This window comes from Panthera pardus, unplaced genomic scaffold (genome assembly GCF_024362965.1).
Source record: "Panthera pardus isolate Hobbes unplaced genomic scaffold, ASM2436296v1 HiC_scaffold_1, whole genome shotgun sequence".
NCBI classification, from domain to species: domain Eukaryota; kingdom Metazoa; phylum Chordata; class Mammalia; order Carnivora; family Felidae; genus Panthera; species Panthera pardus.
Genome location: NW_026526654.1, coordinates 55,174,608 through 55,197,043, shown reverse-complemented (window position 1 = coordinate 55,197,043; position 22,436 = coordinate 55,174,608). Strand labels below are relative to the sequence as shown.

General features: G+C 37.0%; 1 protein-coding gene across 5 annotated transcripts in view; it reads right to left on the bottom strand.

Annotated features, from left to right (window-relative positions):
* DIAPH3 (diaphanous related formin 3) overlaps positions 1-22,436 on the bottom strand; it is a 504,744-nt gene that overhangs the window by 433,704 nt on the left and 48,604 nt on the right. For all 5 annotated transcript variants that reach the window (XM_053898946.1, XM_053898962.1, XM_053898954.1 and 2 more), the window contains one exon: positions 4,272-4,376. In XM_053898946.1, the coding sequence (XP_053754921.1) occupies positions 4,272-4,376 (105 nt within the window). The remainder of the gene's footprint in view (positions 1-4,271; positions 4,377-22,436) is intronic.

Here is a 22,436-nt window from a genome sequence, read left to right as displayed (position 1 = left end):
CCTGGAGCCTGCTTTAGATTCTGTGTCTCCCTTTCTCTCTTCTCCTCCCCCTGTTGTGTTCTATCAAAAATAAACAAATATTTTTTAAAAAATTTTTAAAGAATTTATCTCCTTAGCTTGGTCCATCCCCTCAAAGCACAGGAGTCCCGACAAATATCATCATTTAACATTATCTGCAGGGGTGCTTTAAAAATTTTAAGAGAAGAAAAGGGTTAATAATTAAACCACAATCAAGAATGAGAACACTCAGAGTCAGGATAAGCAAGATTGAATAATACATTTACAAGGTGCACTTTTATTAAATTATAGTTGCCTTTCATTTAGAAAATAGGAGAAATTCTTATGCAATTGTGCTTAAGAGCTCCTCTGTCCTGTTCCAGAATTTTCTTCTTACATTTTTGGGGAACGATGGATTCTCTTCCATTTGGACTATCATGTCTCATCCTAACTTCAAGGTCCTTACCACTTACTACAGAATAGTCTTACCATCCACCCAGTAATCAAATAAAAGCCAAGACTGTATTCATTCATTCAGAAAGTTTTTTTAAATACACTGACTACTGAACACCTGAGACAAGCCATTTACCAAGGAATGTCCATCTGGCCTTGTAGTACCCATCCTCATGTACGCTGAGTATACTTGATGAGGGGAGTAATTTCCGCAGTTAATTAAAGATAGAGATCCTATGCAGGCAAAAGGCTATCAGGACAGTCCAGCAACACGTGCACAGCCGCAAAGCAAAATCCCAACTTCAAGTAGCTTAAATAAGAATATGCACCCCATCACACAATGGGAGAGTCTGGAGGCAGGATTGTACATAGCCAGAGCATCAGCTCTAAGGGGTCATGTGCCAAGGATCCCACACCCTCTCACCACCATGTCAAATAACAGGAAAGAAAGTGGTTTTCTGCTCTGGATCTTTTTATAAGGAAGAGAAATCTTCCTCAGAAGCCCCCAGCACACCTGGCTTCCAGACTGTACAGGGCACATGTGGATCTCCTATCCATCTACACCCTAGAAGTTGGAAAACTGTGATCTGACACTTTCAGCCTCTAACTAGGCTACTTGAATAAAATTTTAATAATCTTTTCTAACTGAAAAAGTCAGCATTACTATGAATTTGTTGGGGTTTTTTTTCCCCCTATTCTAAGAAACAAGCTTGGCTAGTTTAGTGCTTGTTTGAGGGTTAACATTTCTAAAGCATTTTCATATACTTTTTCTATATATATATATACACACTCTATATATACTTTTTCTATATATATATATACACATATATATACACACACACACACACACACACACACACACACACACACACACTTAATGCTTATCCACAAAAAGAATCTCAAAGCAAAGTCTAAGGCTAAATTTATAAAAGTTTAACTGACAAATACCCCCATGTTCTCTGGAACAACCCATCCATAAATTTTCATGGTTTTTCCTCAGAGAAGCTTTTTTGGTACTCATTAACCTAAATACCCTGGTATGACAAAGTCTGTATGTGAGAGTTAATGTGTCTCTACTTCCAGAGCAAAAATAGATGACTGGTCAGCTTGAACTTCCTACAATGTTAACCACCCACCAAATTATTCAGAACCCTCCTAGGAAAAGTCACCATCCTCCCAGCACTAATTAAAGGAGTGAATGCTTTAATCATACTTTAGATAACTAATCTATTTCAATCCTGATAATCTAATTATCTAATTCTAGTAAATAAATTCCAACCTTATCCAAAACGATTAGAGGATTAAAGTTTAAAATCAGTGAATGCAAACTGAAATAGATCCACTCTAATGAAGTTCAAAGTGATTTGTTCTTCTGTTAAAACGTCTGTTTGTTATCTGAAATTCAAGAACTAAAATGCACTATTATACCAACGTTTTCTAAACCAATTCTAATAATATAGTATCTCTTGTAATTATATCAAGTAAATTCATACTTGTTGGATTTAAAATTCCCTAACAGGGGGGTCTTCCCTGATCACTCTATGCAGCAGTTCAGTCAGAGGGAGGGTGGGTGAAGGGATGGGTAAAATAAAGGGGATTAAGAGTACACTTATTGTAATGAGCACTGTAATGAGTATAGAACTGGTAAATCCTACTGTATATCTGCAACTAATGTAACACTGTGTTAACTATATTTCAATAAAAAAAAACAGTTGTATTATCTCCAATCCCCCTGCTTTTTTTCCCACATTACATTTCACTTATTACACGTTTGTGTGTTTCTGTTGTGTATATCCTATGTTACTCCGTAGGCCACGATGATTGACCATCCTGGTGCTTCAACTCCATTGCCTAAAATATTGCCTGATATACAGACACTTAATAAATGTGACACGGACTCACTAACAGTCAACTTGAATTTTCAAACATAAATCCGGGGCACCTGGGGCGCTTAGTCGGTTAAGCATCCAACTTCGGCTCAGATCGTGATCTCGTGGTTGGTGGGTTTGAGCCCCGCATCAGGCTCTGTACTGACAGCTGGGAGCCTGGAGCCTGCTTTGGGTTCTGTGTCTCCCTCTCTCTCTCTGCCCCTTCCCTGCTCACCTTCTCTGCCCCTCCCCTGCTCACCTTCTCTGCCCCCCCCTGCTCACGTTGTCCCATTCTCTCTCAAAAATAAGTAAATATTAAAAACTTTTTTTAAAAGGCTGCCATTAACTTTGACAGAAACCCATGGGGGAGGGTAAGGAAAAAAAAAAAGAGGTTAGAGTGGGAGAGAGCCAAAGCTCTCTCCCAAAGACTCTTGAAAACTGAGAACAAACTGAGCTTTGATGGGGGGCGGGGGGGGGGGGGGAGGGAGGGAAGGGTAGGTGATGGGCATTGAGGAGGGCATCTTTTGGGATGAGCACTGGGTATTGTATGGAAACCAATGTGACAATAAATTTCATATATTAAAAAAAAAGGTTTAAAAAACATAAATCCAAGTACATCAGTAATTATGGCATAAGGATTTCAACAGCGAGAACAAACAAATCACAAAGAAAAAAATAAGAAACGATTGCTACAGCCACCAGTGCTACCACAAGAGACAGCCACCAGTTATAAAACCGGTCATGTTGCAATTATGGCATCAACAATTTAATTCTAACAAGCTGATGATATAGATATTAGTCCCATCTTAAGGATGAGGAAATTGAGCATCAGAGGTAAAACAAGATGCCCAATATCAAAGGGAAGATAAGTCATCCGAAATACAAGTGCTCTGACTCTTAAGTCCCTAATTCTAATTTGCGATGTCCAGGTAGCATTAAGGGACAAAAAGCAATTTTTGTCACAACAGCAGGATACAGCGCCCATCTACATAGAGAGCCAAAAAAAAAGTATAGTACTCAGTGATTTGAACAACTAAACATCAGAATGCCAAACCTGAGACATGTTTAAAAATTAAACATCACTTGAGTCTGTCTTCCCAAACAAAGGCCTCCAAGTCACTGACTGGTCTAGGAGATAAATAGAGTTAAAGTATAAGTGACTTATATTCTTGTAACCTGGTCTTTGGTTAAAGTATCCGGTGAAAAGTGCAGTGTGTTAAGTAATTTTTCTCTAATCCAATTCTATTGTAAATTCAGCCAAAATCATTTTCTGCTGTCTTTCTGATTGCTTCTTCATTAGCTTCCATTTCTAGATTTCATCGAATCCATTTATTCAATTTTTATATGACTGGTCAAGCTCATTTGTTGTCCCACGAAATAAATATAATTGATTCTGTGTGCCAGTCATGGTTTCTTAGACATTTACTCATTACTTCCACCCACATATTTCATGTTTCCCTAGAAAACTGGCAGCTGAGTGGACGCTTAATGCTCCTTCCAACGTCTACATTTATAATTTGTTACAAGATAATTTTATCCGTAGGGAAACTCGCATTAAAGAGATGCCTCTAAGCCACTATTATGTGTACTGATTTACGTAGTTAGAATGTCATCAGTCTTACTTTTCTGTAATGCAAATATCATCCTGGTGTATAAGTGACATTAGAGATCAATAGCCATCTGAATCCACTAACAGGCAAAGAAGTCTTGGAGTCAGTAAACCAACCAGTCGGTGTTCCTCACCAATGCGAGGGGCTAAAGGACCACAGCAGTTTTAGAAGCTGTAAGAAGTATTTTCAAATTAAACAAACGTCCAATACTTGTGCCTTTATACACTCAAAAGCCCTCTGATTCCAGTTGCCCACAAACTGAAGCACATCATTAGACAAACGCATTGTTTTCCCCACTGCAGCACGTTCCAGCAGTATCTCTCAACTTGACAGTTTTACTTACTGTCTTGGAAGCAGTATTAATGTACTGCATCACCATTTCTTTTTTGATGCTGAAGTCCTTTTCCCGCAATGGTGCTTTCTTATCTTCATTTAAATTCATATCTTCCTGGAAAACACAATTAAAAAGCCTCATTTTAGAATCTAAGTAGAGCAGCAATTCTACATACCCTACCAACGGAAAATCAATAATTTGTGACTACGGCAGCATTAATTGTTTTGGAATGATTTACGTGTAGTTCTGCCTGGAGGAAAGCAAAGAGCAGGAGACACAGAGAAAAACACGTTCTAGATCATTTTAACAGGTAAAACACCAGAAAACCTTTTTAAATTCGCAACAGGCTAGTAAAATTACACTCTCATCACTACAGATAATTAGACAGTTGAAGATTTCTGCCTTTCTTAAGGTCATCTGGATTCACATTTTAAATACACAAACACAAATATAGGTACTTTAAAAAAAAAAAGGCAGTGCACCTGAAGCTATCTTGCACTATTTCTGAAAGAGCTGTTCCATGTATCATAAAAATTAAAAGGTAAATAAGCAAGCACTTTCCTGATTCTGTAGCTACAAGCTCATAGAATCAAATACCTGGTAGAGAGCCTAGCAAAAGGCAAAGCATTCTAGTTTTCTCTTCTCTACCCCTACCAAAAATACCAACTACTTAATTTATTCTAGGTTCCAAAGAACATAAAAGTTGCACTCATAAAATGAAGTACCACCTAAAAATCTAACATTTCTCAACAGCACCAATCAAAGGTTAAAGTAACCTGGAGCTCACTACAGGTCTAACACTAACTAAAAATACAAATCAAGAATATCCACGTAAGTATGAGAATTGCTACCAGTTAAGTTGCTCTCATTAGAGGCCGTTCTGGTAATGGAAAAGGAGCCTAAGGTATAACAGAAATGGCTGAAAAAGGGCTGCTCAAATGGATTTCCTCCAGATAGTAGCCCTTATTTGTAACACACAATAGAACACACTTGAATGTATACCAACTCCATAGCCTCTCAGAAACAGGTGTATAAAAATCAAGAATTCAGATCACCTGTGGAGCCCAGCAGGTTAAATTTATTCTAAGTTTTAGAAGAGTGCTACAATTCATCAGACACTGTAGTTTATGCCTTTAGCTGACTCAGTTTTTGGCTACCCATCCCTTCAAGCACTTAAAAGTCAAAATTTCCTTCATTTCACCTTGATATAAATATTTAAGATCTTAGAAGTTGTTCAACTTGACACTCTAATAAAAGGTAGTAATTAGTAATGTCACTCCCGGCTGTTCAGGTTAGAAATATCCTATTACGTGAATAATGGTTTGTTTTGTTCCTTTTTTTTTTTTTTTTTTTTTCCCCTCTAAGCCTGGGACTCTCAATAGGCCTTAACACCACTTAGGATTTTAGAAAGGTCTTGGGATATTCTGGTCGTCAGTGACTTGAGATGAAGCTACCAGTATTCATCAAGGTATATTAGACATTCTTCAACACATGGGCTAATCCTACACAATGAGAAACTGTCTTGTGTCCCACAGAGAGAGACACACATCTTGAAAAAGAAAATTTTATTTAAGCCTAGAATAACTCAATAGAATTAAATGTACAATGGCATTAGTATGTAAGTTGTTACAGATGAAATACTTTGCATTATGTGATTTTAATATTTAATATTCTAATATAGCTGCAAGTTATAGTACCACTGGGTGTATTTGTTGTTGTTTTTGTTTGTTGTTTGTTTTTAAATAAGCTTTATCATCAGTTGTGCTCTATTTTTGAAATTTGGGTACCCCAGGACAACACTGCTTGTGGTATTTGAATCACTAGAACAGCACAGCTACATAAACCTGCACCATAGCTGTTGTATGCACGAGGTGAAGATTCAAGAATGACTTTATTATACCTTCTTCAGCAGTCATGGCCAATTGTTTATATTGAAATATATGTTGAATATTTATTACAGTGAGGTATTAAGTGGATTTTTTAAATTATGAGTGTAGGTAGTTTATATTACCTATATAGAATTTCATTGGAAGAAAGTAACGGGGAAGTTACAGGGAAGGTAATGGGTATACTGGTTACAAATAGGCAGGGTACTTAAGAGTACTGAGAACCCCTGTATTAAATTATTCACTGTATTTTTATTTTCTTTCTAATAGACAAGCATGGCCCAGCCTCTTTCACCAGCAAATTAAAATATGTAGTAAATACAGAATGCTAACAAACTACAAAATCCTTTAGTTGTGGCTGAAATCAAAATAAAATTTTAAGATACACACTTTTAAAAAGTTTACTGCCTTCTTTTTGGAAAGGCATATTCAAGATGACAGGAGCTCATACACAATAGTGGTATATTTGGAATTAAAGAAGAGACTCAGGGTTCTCCCAACCTCTTTCCACTGTCTTATTCCACCTCTCTTGTCTAAATACGGCAGTCACTTCATGACAGTCCCTGTTTTAAAACAAAAAGGGGGGAGACTGGGTGGCTCAGTCAGTTGAGCGTCCAACTCTTGATTTCGGGTCAGATCATAATCCCAGGGCCATGGGATCAATCCCCGTGTCCGCTCCACGCTGAGCATGGCGTCTGCTTAATAGTCTCTCTCCCTCTGCGTCTCTCCCCTGCTTGCACTCTAAAATTTAAAAAAACTAAAAGTAAAAAGAAATAAAAATAAAAGCAAAAAGGAAAATGAAGGAAGGACACTGAAAGTTTGGAATCAGCTACATAGTACCGCAGACCTTTCTCATTAGGCATGTAACTCACAGGTGGTCATTCTCTACATGTCCAGAAACCAATGGCACTGGAAAAAGAAACTGCCATTTACAAAGGGAAAAAAGGATATATAGGAGCAATGAAAAGGAAAAATATATATTTGTGTATAAAAAAAAAGTGCAGTATTTGTAAAATAGATTTTTATCTCACAAAGAAAAAGGCTGAAAGGAGAAAGCCCTATTGGACTTTGGCGCTGAATTTCAGCAGGGGGCAGGTGGTGGGGGTGGGTGTCTACAAAGTCCTTGAAAAATGTATTGGAAGCTTTTTCCTAGCTAATGCACATCTATATAGGGGGAGAAAAAAGTTCTTTCTTTCTACCCTTCATAGGTTCTTCTAGTTAAACTAGGAATTAAATTGGCATGAGGCTGATCAACAGGAGAAAAATCAAATTTAATTCATACATACAAGAACCCCACACACAAGAAAGATTCCAAGACAGAAAGGTAAAATGAGGTTTATATGCCATACCGAGCTGAGGCATGGGATAGGAGCCTGGGGTTTCCAAGGGGAGGAGGGCAATTCACAGGGCAATAAGAGGTTTGGTAATTAGGTATTTGTTCTGCTATACAGATGGGTCACTCAGATAAAATTTCTCTCATAGTAATGCTTTGGGAAAGACTCTCAATTTACATTCTTCTAGGTGGTTCAGACAGGGGCAAAAAAGTTTCTCTTGAGCCCTCCAGGCCTCAGTTGCCTTCAACTCCAGTAGTCCACATGCCAAAGTGGAACAGTTTGGGGAAACTTGCTCTGAATCCCTTCAGTGTCTTTAATTCCAGAGGAGCTAAGCTGAGCATCTCTGAGGGCTATCCAGGAAACTAGAGTTAGGGGTGAGGGGTGGAATCAGGGGAGAACAAGCATCTTCATTTAATAGCCCCCTGCCTTAAGGGAAAATCTTCAATGTGAGAATTTGAGCATCACATAGTCTAAGCTCCATGTGTTACAGGATAAAAAATACAGGCTCACAGAAATTGCATGACTTTTCTAGCGAGGTGGCTATTAGAAACACAAGCCCTGGAGCCCAGACTACCAGTCCAGGGCAGTTTCCAGGTAATTATAAGAGGTCCCTTGCAAATAAGTCAACCATTTTCATGTTACTCAGTTTCCATCTGCTCAAAATGATCATACAGTAGCCCTACTGTCTTTGGTCAGGTTCCCAAGAGGTACTGTGTGAGACAAGGATCCTGGTGCAGATGACTAACAGAGGGGATGCCCTCAGGATAGGGGAATAAAGAAAAGCAAGACAGAGCAGGGGAAAGAGACTTTTGAAAATATTGCTTCAGCCTGAACTGCATGGCTGTTAGTACTACCTAGAGGGAGAGGACAGTTTGACCCCTCCGAATCAGTCAGCAGATTAGCTACAGGATCCTAGCCCCTGGAACCCAAATCTCCAGATAGGGCAGCTATAAGCTACGAGGAACCAACACTTACCACCTGGAATCTGCGTGCACCAACCTGATGAAGGTGGTCTTAGAGGGGCACCAGCAGCATCCACAACACGGTTTGAAAATAACTTACTTCCTAATAAGGCTTATTTCTAAGCAGAACTGAGTAATACAGAAACTCATGTCAATGGCCTCAACAAGCAATACAAACCACTGGATTAACCAACTCTTCCATTCAGACCTAGGTTGGGACCCTCTACTACACTGCATAGGTACAAAGTGATGCGCAGGTACAGATTTTAAGAGACCCCTGAAATGTGGTTTACTTCAATGTATCAATGTATTGAGATATATGTAGGGAATTCATTAAATATCTATTATAAACACCAAACAGGAAATATATAGAACTCATAATTGCAAAAAACCAGATGAGTAATTTGAATGAGGTTAATATTTTGTAGGTAGGACATTAAAGTTTTCCCACTTACAGAACAGATATTTATTAGCTGGCAATATTTAGCTGAATAGATCTCAAAAATATTTATGCAGTTACCAAATCAAAACTTTGTCTGAAGAGTATTGTTGTTAAAGCTCTATTAATATCTTAACAGACATTAGAAATTAACTCACTTACAGTGCTACCTTCATATACATGTTTAACCACAGTTTTGCCTGGGGAAATTGGGAGTGGCAATATCAAAAACCAATTTTCTCTCAGTTAATTACTTTCTAATTAAAAACTCACCTTAATTGAACCACTGTGCTGTTTTACTGTGGGAGTCTGACTGGAACTAAAGATAGATTTTAGACACAAAAAAATACTGCCAAAAAGAAACCCAGATCAAGGGGCTTTCAAAATAAGGATTCTTCAGAAGGATCAAGGTCAGGAAAGATAAGGAAATGTCACTGATTGCAGGGGACTAAGGATACAGAGTAAACTAAATGCAAGGTGTGATCCTGGATTGGATCCTAGAACAGAAAAAGCACAAGTAGAAAAACTGGCAAAATCTCAATAATGTAATTTCATTAGTAGTGTACCAACATTTCTCAGTTCTAATAACTGAACTCAAGTTATAGAATGTGTTGACATTTGAGGAAGTAGGGTGAAGGGTATATAAGAACGGTCTGTGCTCTTTTTGCAACCCTTCTATAAATCTAAGGTTGCTTCCAAGCAAAGCTTTTCTAAGACTAAATTGAAATATTCATAAAACTTCTGTCATAAAAATAATTTTCAAAGTATGAAAAAAATGGAACATCTTTCATTCTTAAAAAAAAAAAATATTTTTAAGTCCACTAAATACAAAGAGCAAGTTTGCAGTATACTTGGCTACAATAAATACAGACTTGATGAAGGGGAAGGAAGTACACACACACACACACACACACACACTATCAAAACAAATATCTGGGACTACTAACAAAGACATAGGTATCAGAATTCCATTCCAAATCTAAAGATTAGGCACTCTTTGGAATTTTCCAAAACAAAATTCAAGCTGTTCAAATTTCTGTTTTCATTCCAAATCTGCTCTGTAAACTGTCCTCATTCTTCCCACAAGCCTTTCTACATCTTTCACCAAGATTTAGTATTCCTAAATAATGGTTAAGTTCTTGCAGGCATCGTGCTAAACATTTATAAGCACTCTTACTACATTAACTGTCACTAATAACCCATGGGAGGTATGGACCGGCTTCTCTATATTGAAGAGAGAATGGAGACTTCGGGAAATTCTTTCAGTTGACCATAGTCCTATGTTATTTGAACTGTGGTCTATCTACACTCATCATTCTTATTCCATTATTTATCTCCATTTTCATCTAAAATCCCATTTCCTTTGGGGCTAATGCAATCGGACTTATCACTTACGTTGCCAACAACTTGTATTGACTCCTCTCCCATCCCATGCCTTGCCACCCAGTCTTTAGCTTCTCCACCACCAGCAATCTTTACTTCAACTTTGCTCAACCACAGTCTTCATGACTACACCTAGACCTTTTCATTATCTAAAAATGGTTCTACCTCAGGTATCATCATGTAATGCTCATGACTCTATTCTCAGACCCTCATTTTCTGTCTTTTCACTTGTCCTACTGCTGGACCACCATAGTGTTGACCTCAATAAGACCTATTTCTTGATCCCCTGTATGTTCTCCTAAAGCAGGTTAATTCTATGGATCATCATTTCCTACATTTACAGAAAAGCCAACTCATTTTTCTTCTCACATTCCCTAAAGTATTTATTTCAAACTTGCCCTTCCCCAAGAGCTATGAAACTACCATTTCAACTATCATTTTCAGTAAGCAAATTTCAATTTCCTCTGTAAAAAGAAAACTTTCAATTTCTCGTTTCCCATATTACCAATTTATTTGCACACTAATCTTTCTGTATCAATTCTTGCATCCATCCAAAGATAATTCCATTCATTTATGCTCTGGATCTCCTTTCCTCTCACCTCCTGAAAGGGCATTGCATATCAATTATCCTTTTTCAATTCTGTCTCACTAAATTGTTCTCAGTTGGTTGGGTCTCAATATATAAACATGTTAATCCTTAATGGATTAAAATTAAAAGGAAAAATCACCTTCCTTCAAACCTAGCTCTCCTTTATATATGGCTTCCTTTATTCTCCTTCACAGGTAACCTTTTAAAGAACTCTTTTCTACACCCGTTGCCACTTTGACAGTGCACAGACCACAGTGGATTTCTTTTCCGGTATTTGTTAAATATGTAAGATGTAACAAAATTTCCCAAACAGAGTTTGCTATTCCTGTTTAGAGACAAACTAGGAAACTGAGGTCATTTTCTGAAGGATGGAGCTGGAGCTAGAGATAATACTCACATCCCTAGCTGAGAGTACGAACAAACAAGGTCCAGCCCCAGAGATCGATTCTTTAGGCAGTTCTAGTAACACAGGTATTCAAACATGGCCAAGCTGAAATCCACGATGTTTCCAGGGAGCACTAGCAGAATCACACACAACCTCAGTGACCTGGAATCAGGGTGGCATCTGGTCGAAGAGTGAACAGAGCTGAGATCTTACAGACTTCACTCACATTGTGGGAGTTTCTGTGATGCATTGTATCCACAGAGAGAAATGAAGGAATATACCTTCTCTAAACTGCATGAAGATACCAAATGGGTCAATAGCAGCCCTGACCTGGAAGCCAGGTGAAAGGAATATAGTCAAGTCAGCAGCTTTTAAAACACTGCAAGGGATTCTTCCTAAGTGTTGGATGGGGCCAGAAATTTCCACAAACAAGAAAGTCCGAAGTTTGCTACTATATTTTACACACCTTGACTCCATCCTAGACTGACAAAATACTAATAAAAATAACTACTTTCCATGTTTTCTTGGCAAAACTGAGGTGAGGGTGTGAAATAATCTTAATACTTCCTGCACATACATGCAACTAGTTAGAGCACTAAGGAGCAATCGAGCGAAGAATGGCAAACAGAATGGACACATATTCCACCAAGTTACAAACATTTGACTCACTATTTTCATTCATGGATGTGGATTTTACAAGACAGCATGCTCATTAAATTTACATACATCAAGTGGAGTGGGATAGTTAACACCATGGAGAGTCAGATTAAATTTAAAATGATTGACTATTCAGAGAATTAAGCGAATATGTACAAGCAGCAAGTTGAAGAGGGTCAGGTTTGAGGCAATTCACCCAGAGAGGAAAAAGCAATTCACCCAGACAGGCAGAGGCATGACGAGATAGAAAATGGATGCTGCAAAGACAGGATCGTCATAGACCCAAACATTCATATTGATCAATAAGCATGATATCAGAAGGTAAAAACTGGAAGCACAGCAATAGCAAGGCAAACATTAATTCTTATTAAGTCAAAAGAAATCATCTCATTTGAATAGTGTATTAGATTTCTGTTTCATGGGTTAAAACCAATAGAACTGTTCCTGGAAACAGTCTGCTTTGGTAACATTTTATCACGACAGCTATGAATTGGTTAAGCATTTTAACAGGTCCACAAGATTCCCTAATTACTTCTCCTGAGACTTCAGATCTCAACATTCTATAAGCACAATTTTACCCATTTCTTCTAAAAGTGTTCTTCTGTTCTTAACCACATTGGAATTCATCTTCCATACCACATGTCAAAGGTCCTGCTAATGTTTATCCCTACACTAAGGTAGTATTTAGTGAAAGATTTCATGATCTTATTCCAGGTCATTATAAACACTCATAGTACACACAAACTGAATCTATCTAGTTCTGTAATTTGTTTTATTCTTAGGTTAGGTTTAGAAACCCTTTATGAGATAAATACCTTGGAAAAAAGAGCTCACAATTAAGTGTATTACTACTTCATATTCAACATGTCCATAAATATGCTAACATTACAGAACAGCTTATCTTTCTTTTGACCATCATTTTTTACTATGTTCTTATACAGTAACCTTTTTTATATATAAATGTGATTGTAGAGAAGTTATATTTTTTGGTTTTCGCACTAGTAAGGCTGGATTTCCACTGTTCTAGCCACAGTATCTTTACTCAATCCCCATTAAAATTAATAGGAATTCAGATGGCTAGCTCATTAAAAGGATGGCAGGCATAAAACAGCATTTATCCAGAGACTGACAAAGAACTCACATATAATGTTCGACCAAATACTCTAACTGAAGCTTATAGCAAGTGTAAACTATCTTAATTTGAAACCAAATTTAAAACTGTCCTAGAGCCGTTATCAAAGAACAAAAAAAGAAGAAACTCATGCATTGCTTTTCTTCCATATACTTTAAGTTTTAGCCGAATAGACAAGAAATGAAATTAACATGCAGAGAGCTGCACAACTAATTTATTTTGAAATATCATCTTGCTGGAACTGTTCAAGCATATACCTAAGCACCTATAATCACAAACAATGGTTATGTGATCTTTTAGATAAGAACACAGCTACTGGTAAAAGTTTTTATTTGCTTTTCAACTTTTCTAAACAAATGGCTATTTCTTCACAAATTACATGAAGGATCGTCAGTGGACTGAAGATACAAAAGCCAACTTTTCTAGAGATGAAACAAGACTGAGAAAAAGCCTTCACAGCTGGAAAAGAACAGACTTGCACACTTCCCCACTGGTGAAAGAGCATGCTTAAACATTATCATAACACTTATTCTTTTTAAAATTCCCCTAACCATTTTTATTGGTTCAGTGAACTCCCACCAGGCAAAATCCAATGCTCCTAAATCATTTATTTTCTCACTTATCTGGATCCAAAGAGAAACAACTAGGCATTGACATTATTCCCCCCTGACAAACACAGCCAATGAATCAACTTGACAGTTGCCTTATACTTCTATACTCTTTTCTTCTTCCTCCTCCTCCAGTTTGGAATATTATTCCGATTGCTTTTAAACCACCTTTCCCTAAATTTTTCAATTTCTACCTAAAGGAAAGGGAAACGGTAACAACTAATAGATCAAAATGAACCATTCCCATGCAACCACTCTCATTTTATCTGGCCAACCCTAAATATACTTTTTAAGTTTTTAAGAAATAAAAAATGCTCATGATAGAAGTAGATTTGTAAAGAATGCTAATACTTGAAATAAGCTAACTGCTAGTAGCAATCTACAGCAGTCAATAAACAGAGAATTAACACAAAAGAGTCTTTGTTGGTTTCTCTTTTCATTCCAATTCCTGGGTAAGATATCACTTACACATCCAACACAATAGGCATTCATTTATATGACTAAAGAAAGAGCTATGTATAAACCCTTAACACGAAGGATTAAGGAGAAAAAAAAAAAATGACAGGGAAAGAAAAAGGATAAACTGTCCTTCACAAGTACCCACAGAGAGGAATAGAGTTAGCAAGATGAACATTCCTCCCACCAGCTGTACCATTTAAGTATCAAACATATTAGGTGGTTATACTTGACTTTTTACTTGATTTTATACTTTTATACTTGACCACATAGGTGGTCACACTTGATTTTATCAGTTCACCTGAGCTCTTCTTTCTTCGTCTGGACCTTAGATTTCAAATACATCTGAATAAAGCCAATAAGGACAAAAAGACATCTCAATATTTAACTGTCCGTGTACTAATTTCTATCATGTCATTGCTTAAACATGTGTTTACCAAGGTAGAAACAAACTCCGCAATACATGCAATATGCACCATGAGGGCACTAGGGAGATGGATATGAATCAAGTTAAATATCCATAGTCCACTGAAATATAGTTCTTAGAAAAAGTTTTTATACCAAAATTCTCATTAAAGAAGTTCTTCTAGTTCTCATAAATCAACAAGTAAAACAGAAATATCAGGGTCACTCATTTAGTCAGTAATGGAGGAGATACTCTGTTTAAGGGGGAAAAAAAAAAAAAAAAAAAAAAAAAAGCAGGGGTCAAATATCTACCCTAAGGGAAGGCCAGTCTAGTGAGGAGCTAACCTTAACTCTAGTCACTGAAATACAAAACGAAAAGAGACCTCTACTAAACACTTTAGTAACAGAAAAATAGAACATATTAATTTGTTTTCTAGGGTTTTTAGAAAAAATCTTTATGGAACTGATCGTGTTTCACCTTCATTTTGACAGCAGAAGATGACATTGTTAAGAAAGTGGAGCCCTTACTGGGTAGGTACATAGAAATTGTGAAAGTAGCTTCTCAGTTCCCTAACTCAGAGGTTATTGTGTTTGGAATGAAATCTCAGATTTGAAAAACATTTAGAACTTTCAAGTACATGGTTTTAACCTTTTTTTTTTTTTTATTGTAGAATTCTACTCAATATAATAAAGGAGTAAGAGAAACAAGTTTTTCACAAATATTCTGATTGGACACAAAAAATACGAAGCATTCAACAAACAGAAACTAATGAGAATTCCATAATGTTACTAGACACCAAAATTCATCAGCAGAAACTGACAATATTAGTTAAAAGATTTTTTACAGCTAGTTATATATTAGAAATAAACTAAAGAATAAACCTAATAGAAGATGTGCAAGGCCCATAGGGAGAAAAACCATAAATTTTTACGTTTAGGAACTGAAAATTTAAATAGAGATAACATATACAATATTCACAGATGGAAAAACTTAATATCACAAAAGTATCCACTTTGCCTAAATCCGTAAATTCACTGAAATTCCAATCAAGAACCCAACAGGGTTTATAGTGTAACTTAACTGATTCTAAAATTAATATAAAAACACAAAGTCTCAAGAATAGCCAAGACGATTTTGAATCGGGGGGGGGGGGGGGGTCTTAGATACCAAGGCTTATTATACAGCTACAGTAATTAAGACAATGGATGTAAGTGAGAGCCAGACAAATAGACAAATGGACAAAATCAAGCCTCCAAAACAAACCCACATATGTGCAAAAACTTGATGTTTACCACTGGAGGTATTACAAATGAAGGATAAGAAGGACTATTAAATCAATGCTGCTAGAAAAACCAGTTATCCATGTAGGAAAAAAAAAAAAAAAAAAAAAAACTGGATCCATATCATATAGACATAAAGATACAGAATCCTGAAATACAGAACAGATTTATGATGTCAGGATAGAGAAGGATTTCTTAAATATACAAAAAGCAAAGACCATAAAGAGATGGATAAATTGGACCATAGTGAATTTTCCATTTCTGTAGTCTAATCCATCTACCCCTAAAGAAAGTAAAAAGACAAGACTCAGCCTGGGACAAGATACTTTACAGCTTATAAACAGATACAAACATAAATCCAGATAGGTGACAAATTCTACAACTTAAAAAAAAAAAAAAGACAAAAAACCCCAGTTACAAAACAGGCAAAAGATATGAACAAGTAATTTACAAAATAAACCAAAAGGCCAATAAATGTGTGAAGAGATATTCAAAATTCTTATGACCATTAAAAACTGACTTGTTTAAAGTATGAGGTAACCTGTTTACAACTTACAGATTTACACAATTAAAAAGTTTTATAGTACCAATTCAAATTCAGAGACCTACAAATTAACCAAGAGGAATCTTCAAAAATGTCAAATTCATAAAATACAAGGAGAGACTGAGGACCATTTCAGAACAAAGGAAATGTTAAAAATTTGACAGCTGAATGAAACACAGGATTCTACACTACACTCTTCTTCTATAAAGACCATTTTTGGTATTACTGAGGATTAGTTGATAGAAAATGATCACTGTTAACTTCCTGACTTAGGTGGTTAGAAGGATGTCCTTATTTGTAGGGACTAATACTAAAGAATACTAAAGAATTAAGAGATTATGGGGCATGGAGTCAGCAACTTACCACCAAATGGTTAGGAAAAAAGTTTCTATACATTGGTCATTATTATACAGAAAAAGTTTAACATAGGAATGAAACCATCAGGTTCAGGTTAATGTTCACCTTTGGGAATTAAGGGAAAAAATGGAATGAAGAGTATACAAGGTACTTCAATTATATCTGTGGTGGTGGTTTTTAGATTGTGTTCTATTTTTTGTGTATTTGATTCAACATTACACAGTGAAAACTGTTTCAAAATCAAACTGTGAATACCTTTACTACTACCTACATCTCCCTACATTAGAAGCCAATATATGTGTTAAACAGGTCATCTAAACTCTTAATACCAGCAGACACCTCAAGCACATACTTAAGGGATAATGATGGCTTTTTATAAATGTGCTCTCTACTACATTCGATAAAGGCTGACAAACATCTTCCCAAGAAACGATTAGGCCATCAATACTCAAACTTAAGTAGTTTGTGCAATCTTAGGGGACCATTTCTTCCATACTTACAAATGATGACAGGAAATCCAGAATTTGAAAACTTTGTCAGAATAATTTTATCATCATTGGCACTGATTTAATGCCTGTTAATGATCACATCTAGATAGAGGACCATTCTTGCATAGCTTTCATTCTCTCAGAGAGAAGATATCAAAACAAACAAGAAGAGATGAATGCATAAAATTTCTCTTCCTATTCATTTTAAGGTTTTTGTCTAATTTGGAAAACTGGCAATTAAAGCTAATTTCCACCTAGACATAGAATTACAGGTAAAAAGAAATGTGGGAGCTTAGAAATCTTAAAGGTTAGGAAAATGCACTTAATAGGCAATTGTTTAAGATAAACCAGTTGAATGCTGCTGTATGGGTTTAATCTAGTGGGAAGACCTATTGGAGTAACAAAGGATAAGTTCTACAAGGGATTTATACACAAGCAGCTGTGAGGCAGGTTTAATGAGTGCTAGGTCTGATAGGACATGGGAAAGGGTCTGAGAAGAGTCATGTCTGGGCCAGGATTTACAGTAATGAATAGCAGTCATGGAAGGGTGGCTGGAAGACCAGTGCATTAGCCCGGGGAAGAGGTAATGAAAGGTTCAACAGAGGACAAACAAAATCAGGGCCTAAGAAGCACAGAAATGAATGGATGTGACCAATGCCTGAGGGGGATCAGAAAAGATTCCCAGATCTCAGTGTGGGCTCCTGAGAGAGAACTAAGCAAGGAGCAGTTTGGTGGGGTATTTTTCGTTTTGTTTAAAAGAACATGACAGAAAGGGGAGGTCAACACAATGGGAACATAGGTCATTACCAACATCAGTACCCCCTACAAAGGCCATTAACTATTCATAGGCAAGACGGCACTGTGAAAATCCCAGAAACCAGGAGTAAAGGTGAAACATGCCCCCGACTGAAGAGATAGATAAAGACAGTATTAGAATCACATAAACAGGACACCTAAAGGAAACCAAGTTCGTTCCAGTAACTGATCCTAAAGAACTAGAGGTCTATCAACTGGCCAAAAACTGAGAATAATCCTCTGTAAAGAGTTAAGAGTTCTTCGAGGGGCACCTGGGTGGCTTAGTCAGCTGGGCATCTGACTCTTGATGTAGGCCTAGGTCATGATACCAGGGTGGTGGGATTGAACCCCACATTGGACCCAGTGCTAAGCATGGAAGCTGCTTAGGATTTTCTCTGCCTTGTTCACTCTGGCCCTTTCCCCCACATGCTCTCACTCTTAAAAAAAAAAAAAAAAAAAAAAAAAAATCTACAAAAACAGACAACTAAATGAAATTAGAAGGTATATAAGCAAAATTAGTTCAAAGAACTAAAACCATCAAAAAAAAAAAAGGCAAAGTCAATATATTCAAAGGTCAGTCATTTGAAATTATCTACTCAAAGGAGCAAAAAGAAAATAAAAAATACCTATGGGACATCAACAAGAGAAATATCCACTGTGGAAATCTCCAGAGAAAAGAGAAAGGTACAGAAAGTCTCAAGTGATAATGGCTGAAAACTTCCCTAACTTGGGGTGAGAAATAGACATCCAGATTCAAAAGGTCCAAGGACTTCCAAAAAAGTTGAATCCAAAAGGGGCTACGCTGAGACACATTATAATTAAATGGCCAAAAGTAACAAAGAATTTGGAAAGCATGAAGGGACTAGTCACAAATAAGGGAGCCCCTGAGACTATTAGCAGATTACCCTGCAATATATTTATATATATGTACACAAATATATATAAATATATATACATTTATATATAGATTTATATTTATATATAGATTTATATATATAAATAAAGGAGATTATATACATAATACATATATAACACAATGTTAGATGTCAACTATATCTCAATAAAGTTGGAAAAATATCAAAAGAAACTGATGAGGTCAGTTTCTGGTTTCTTGAGGTGTATATCTTTTACAGAATTTGATTATAGCTGCTCTTCTGAAGACATAGCAAAACATCAGACTACTGGGGAGATGCCAACATAAAAGGGCTCCCATCCCCCATGAGAAATGTGTAGGGAACCAAAGAGGATGAAAAAAAAGCAAGAGGGCCAGAGGCAATACCTTGAAGAAATACAAATCAGAAAAGGAAACCTGGAAACTGGTAAAAACGGGCCAGAGAAGAGGAAAATCCGAAGTAAAGGAGTGTCATGGTAGCTAAAGGAAAAAGTAATGCAGACAGGAGCAAGTGGTCAGCAGTATTACAGGTAAAATCGGACAACTAGGAGGGCACTTACAGTTAGGAGAATAGCAAAAACTACCAATTATTGGTAGCAAGAGCCAAAGTAGTTTATACTTTACAGAGGACAGACTCTGAAGGGAACAAGGCAAAGGACAGGAGTGAGGGGCCAAGAATACATGAGCTTCCCATGGACAAGATGTGGATCCCAGGGAAGCAGCAGCCCTGGGCCATCAGAGAGGTGCTGTGTCCTGAAGGCGACTCCAGCAGAGGAATGGGCTTATGGAAAACTGGGCAGAAGGCCAAAGGAGACATCACCAGTGACAAGGGAATTATAGGTGAAACTGGAGGGCAGGTGGGCACAAAAATGCCACAGGAGAAAACAATCAGCATTTGTAATCTCCTATACCTGTAACAGGCAAAATCATGCCCTAATCTCTGGATCCTACAAATAAGTTCTATTACACGGCAAAGGAGACTTTGCAGATGTAACATTATTTTGAGTTATCTGGGTGAGAACATAATCTAATACATGAGCCCTTAAAAGCAGACAACTCTGTATAGATGGAGACAAGAGGTGACACAGAAGGGAAGTCCTAGAAATTCTAAGCAGGAGATGGATTTGATGTAACGGAGAGATAGAGGCCCACACGAAGGATAGGAAAGAGGCCTCTGGAAGCTAAGGCAGCCCCCAGAGGACAGTCAGCCAAGAAACCAGGACCTCAATCCTACAATAGCAAGGAACTGGATTCTGCCACCATGAACTTGGAAAAGGTTCTTCCCAAAGCATCGGTAAGAGCCCAGCCATCACATACTGATTTTGGCCTTGTGAAACCAGAGAGGGCAGCTGAGCCAACCTGGACTTCTGACCCACAGAACTATGAGACAGCATATTGGCGTCTTAAAGCCACACATCTGTGAAATTGTGTAAATTGTTACAGCAGCAATAAAAACTAACATTACCCAGGGCACCACTGCCAGATTATCAACACCCGAGGCCTGAAGCATCTTCTTATTCCTCCTTTCCTCACCTCCCATCAAGTCCTGGAGGAGACAGATGCAGGCTGGAGAGTAGAGCATGGAAAAGTAAGGTAGGAAAATGGAAGAGACCAACCTTGCTCCCCAACAGCAGCCCGCACTAGAGACTACAAGTGGAGCCAGCCTGAAAAGGGGCAAGAGGGAAACTTCTTCTGGATGAAAATTGTTTGCATTAAACTAGGATTTTTTTCTGTTTAATCTGAAAGCCAACAGAAAGCTCTGGGACCTGCCTGGGATTTCATCTAGGGGAAAGAAAGAATAAGCCAAGGAGACTGGTTTAAAGAGCCAACAGCTAGAATGAACGAGTCACTTTCAGCTTGTACCTACCATGCTGAACTCATTCAAAAACCAGTTAACATAGACCCACAGTGAGTTCAAGAGTGAACACTGAAACTTGATTTCTAGAAATTAAAGTTGTATACACAAGGATGTTAACACAGCTATTTTACAAACCTAGATTCATAGAGAAACCAACATGGGCTTTCAGGTAACAATTCTACTTTTACCAAAGACAAATGGGAGAAAGAGCTATTAAGTAGTCTAAGTATTCATCACTACTTAAAAAACAAAAACAAAAAACAAACAAACAAAAAAACCCACTAAAACTATTACCTAGAGACCAAGTAAATCCATCTCCAATATAAAAGTAAAATGAGTACAAATATTGAAGTATTACCCTGTACCTCCTCATTAAATAATCAAGTCAGCACACTATCTTAAGAAAAAAAGGCTCTGTAAAAACAGTTTTTACTTCATGTGAAAATTACTTCAATACCTTTGATAAGGTTAAATAAGGCTTTAAAAATTGCACAATGTCAAAACTAAGAATTTAGATGCAAATTTTCAATGGTAGGAAGCCCCTGTAGGTGCAAAGGCCAAGATATTAAGATTATAGATTCGATATGGCTTCTTCAGAAGAATACTCATACTACAGATAGGTAGGTGCAAGTTTAAAAAAAAAAAAAAAAAAAAAAATCAAACCAACCCTGCATCTAGCATTCTCTACAGACACAGGAACAGCTTTAAATTTGTCAAAAATAAGGTACCCTGAAAAGCCTGAGAAATATCACTCATTACATTTAAAGAAGGGAAAAGACCCTTCTCAGCTTCAGAACCATCAGTGGATTCTACCCCCCCAATGTATTGTGATGTGGTCAAGCAATGAGAAAGGAAAGACAAGAACCCAGTCCTCACTTTAAGATGACCTTAGTTCTGACAAACTCGTTTATTAGCAAATTGGGCAGCCCTGACCCATCAACAATTTCATTTTACTTCTGCTGAGTAAAAGGAGTTTGATTGCAAACGATCTTCTGCCAACAGGGATACCTGTTTAAGATTTAACAAGTGATCAGGCCCAGTTATTAAATATGTATTCTATAAACATTCCAAAGATGTCAAAATCCTTCTGCCCTATACATAACTACAAACTGATAGTCTTACACTTCTCCTAAGAATAACTGAAAAACAGTTCAAGTAATCATGTTCAGTACAGAATGCCACTGACTATATTCAGTACTTTCTAGGTAGTTGTACTTTTAATGGCTTATGGTGATAAAATGTGGCCTTGTAAACATCTAACATCAATAGCCTACTCAGTCTGCTTACTCAGATGGCACCAGCAATTATGATCAAAAAGAAAAATTTCTTCAAAGTAGTCACAAGGAAATGAAAAAAAGTACCATTCTAGAATCTCATAGGTAATTTATTTATATGCATGGTTCCACATACACTACATGGGATGAAGGAGTAGCTAAGGGCACTTTATTATCTTGAGTCCTCAAAGGTAATATTGAAGAGAACTACCTTTATACAAGCCTCATTAACAGAGGCAAAGGCTAGGGGAAAAAAAAAAAAAAGTGCCTGCTTTGGCAACACATGTCCTAAATCTGGAAAAAAAAAATGTTTTTCAAAGCTGAAATTATATCAACTCATGGGAACAAAAGACTTAATAAGGAGTTATACATGTGTAGTTAATTAAAACCAAAATTAGCACTTCACCAAGAGCTGACATAACAGGAAATAATGTCCCAAGCCTACGGTT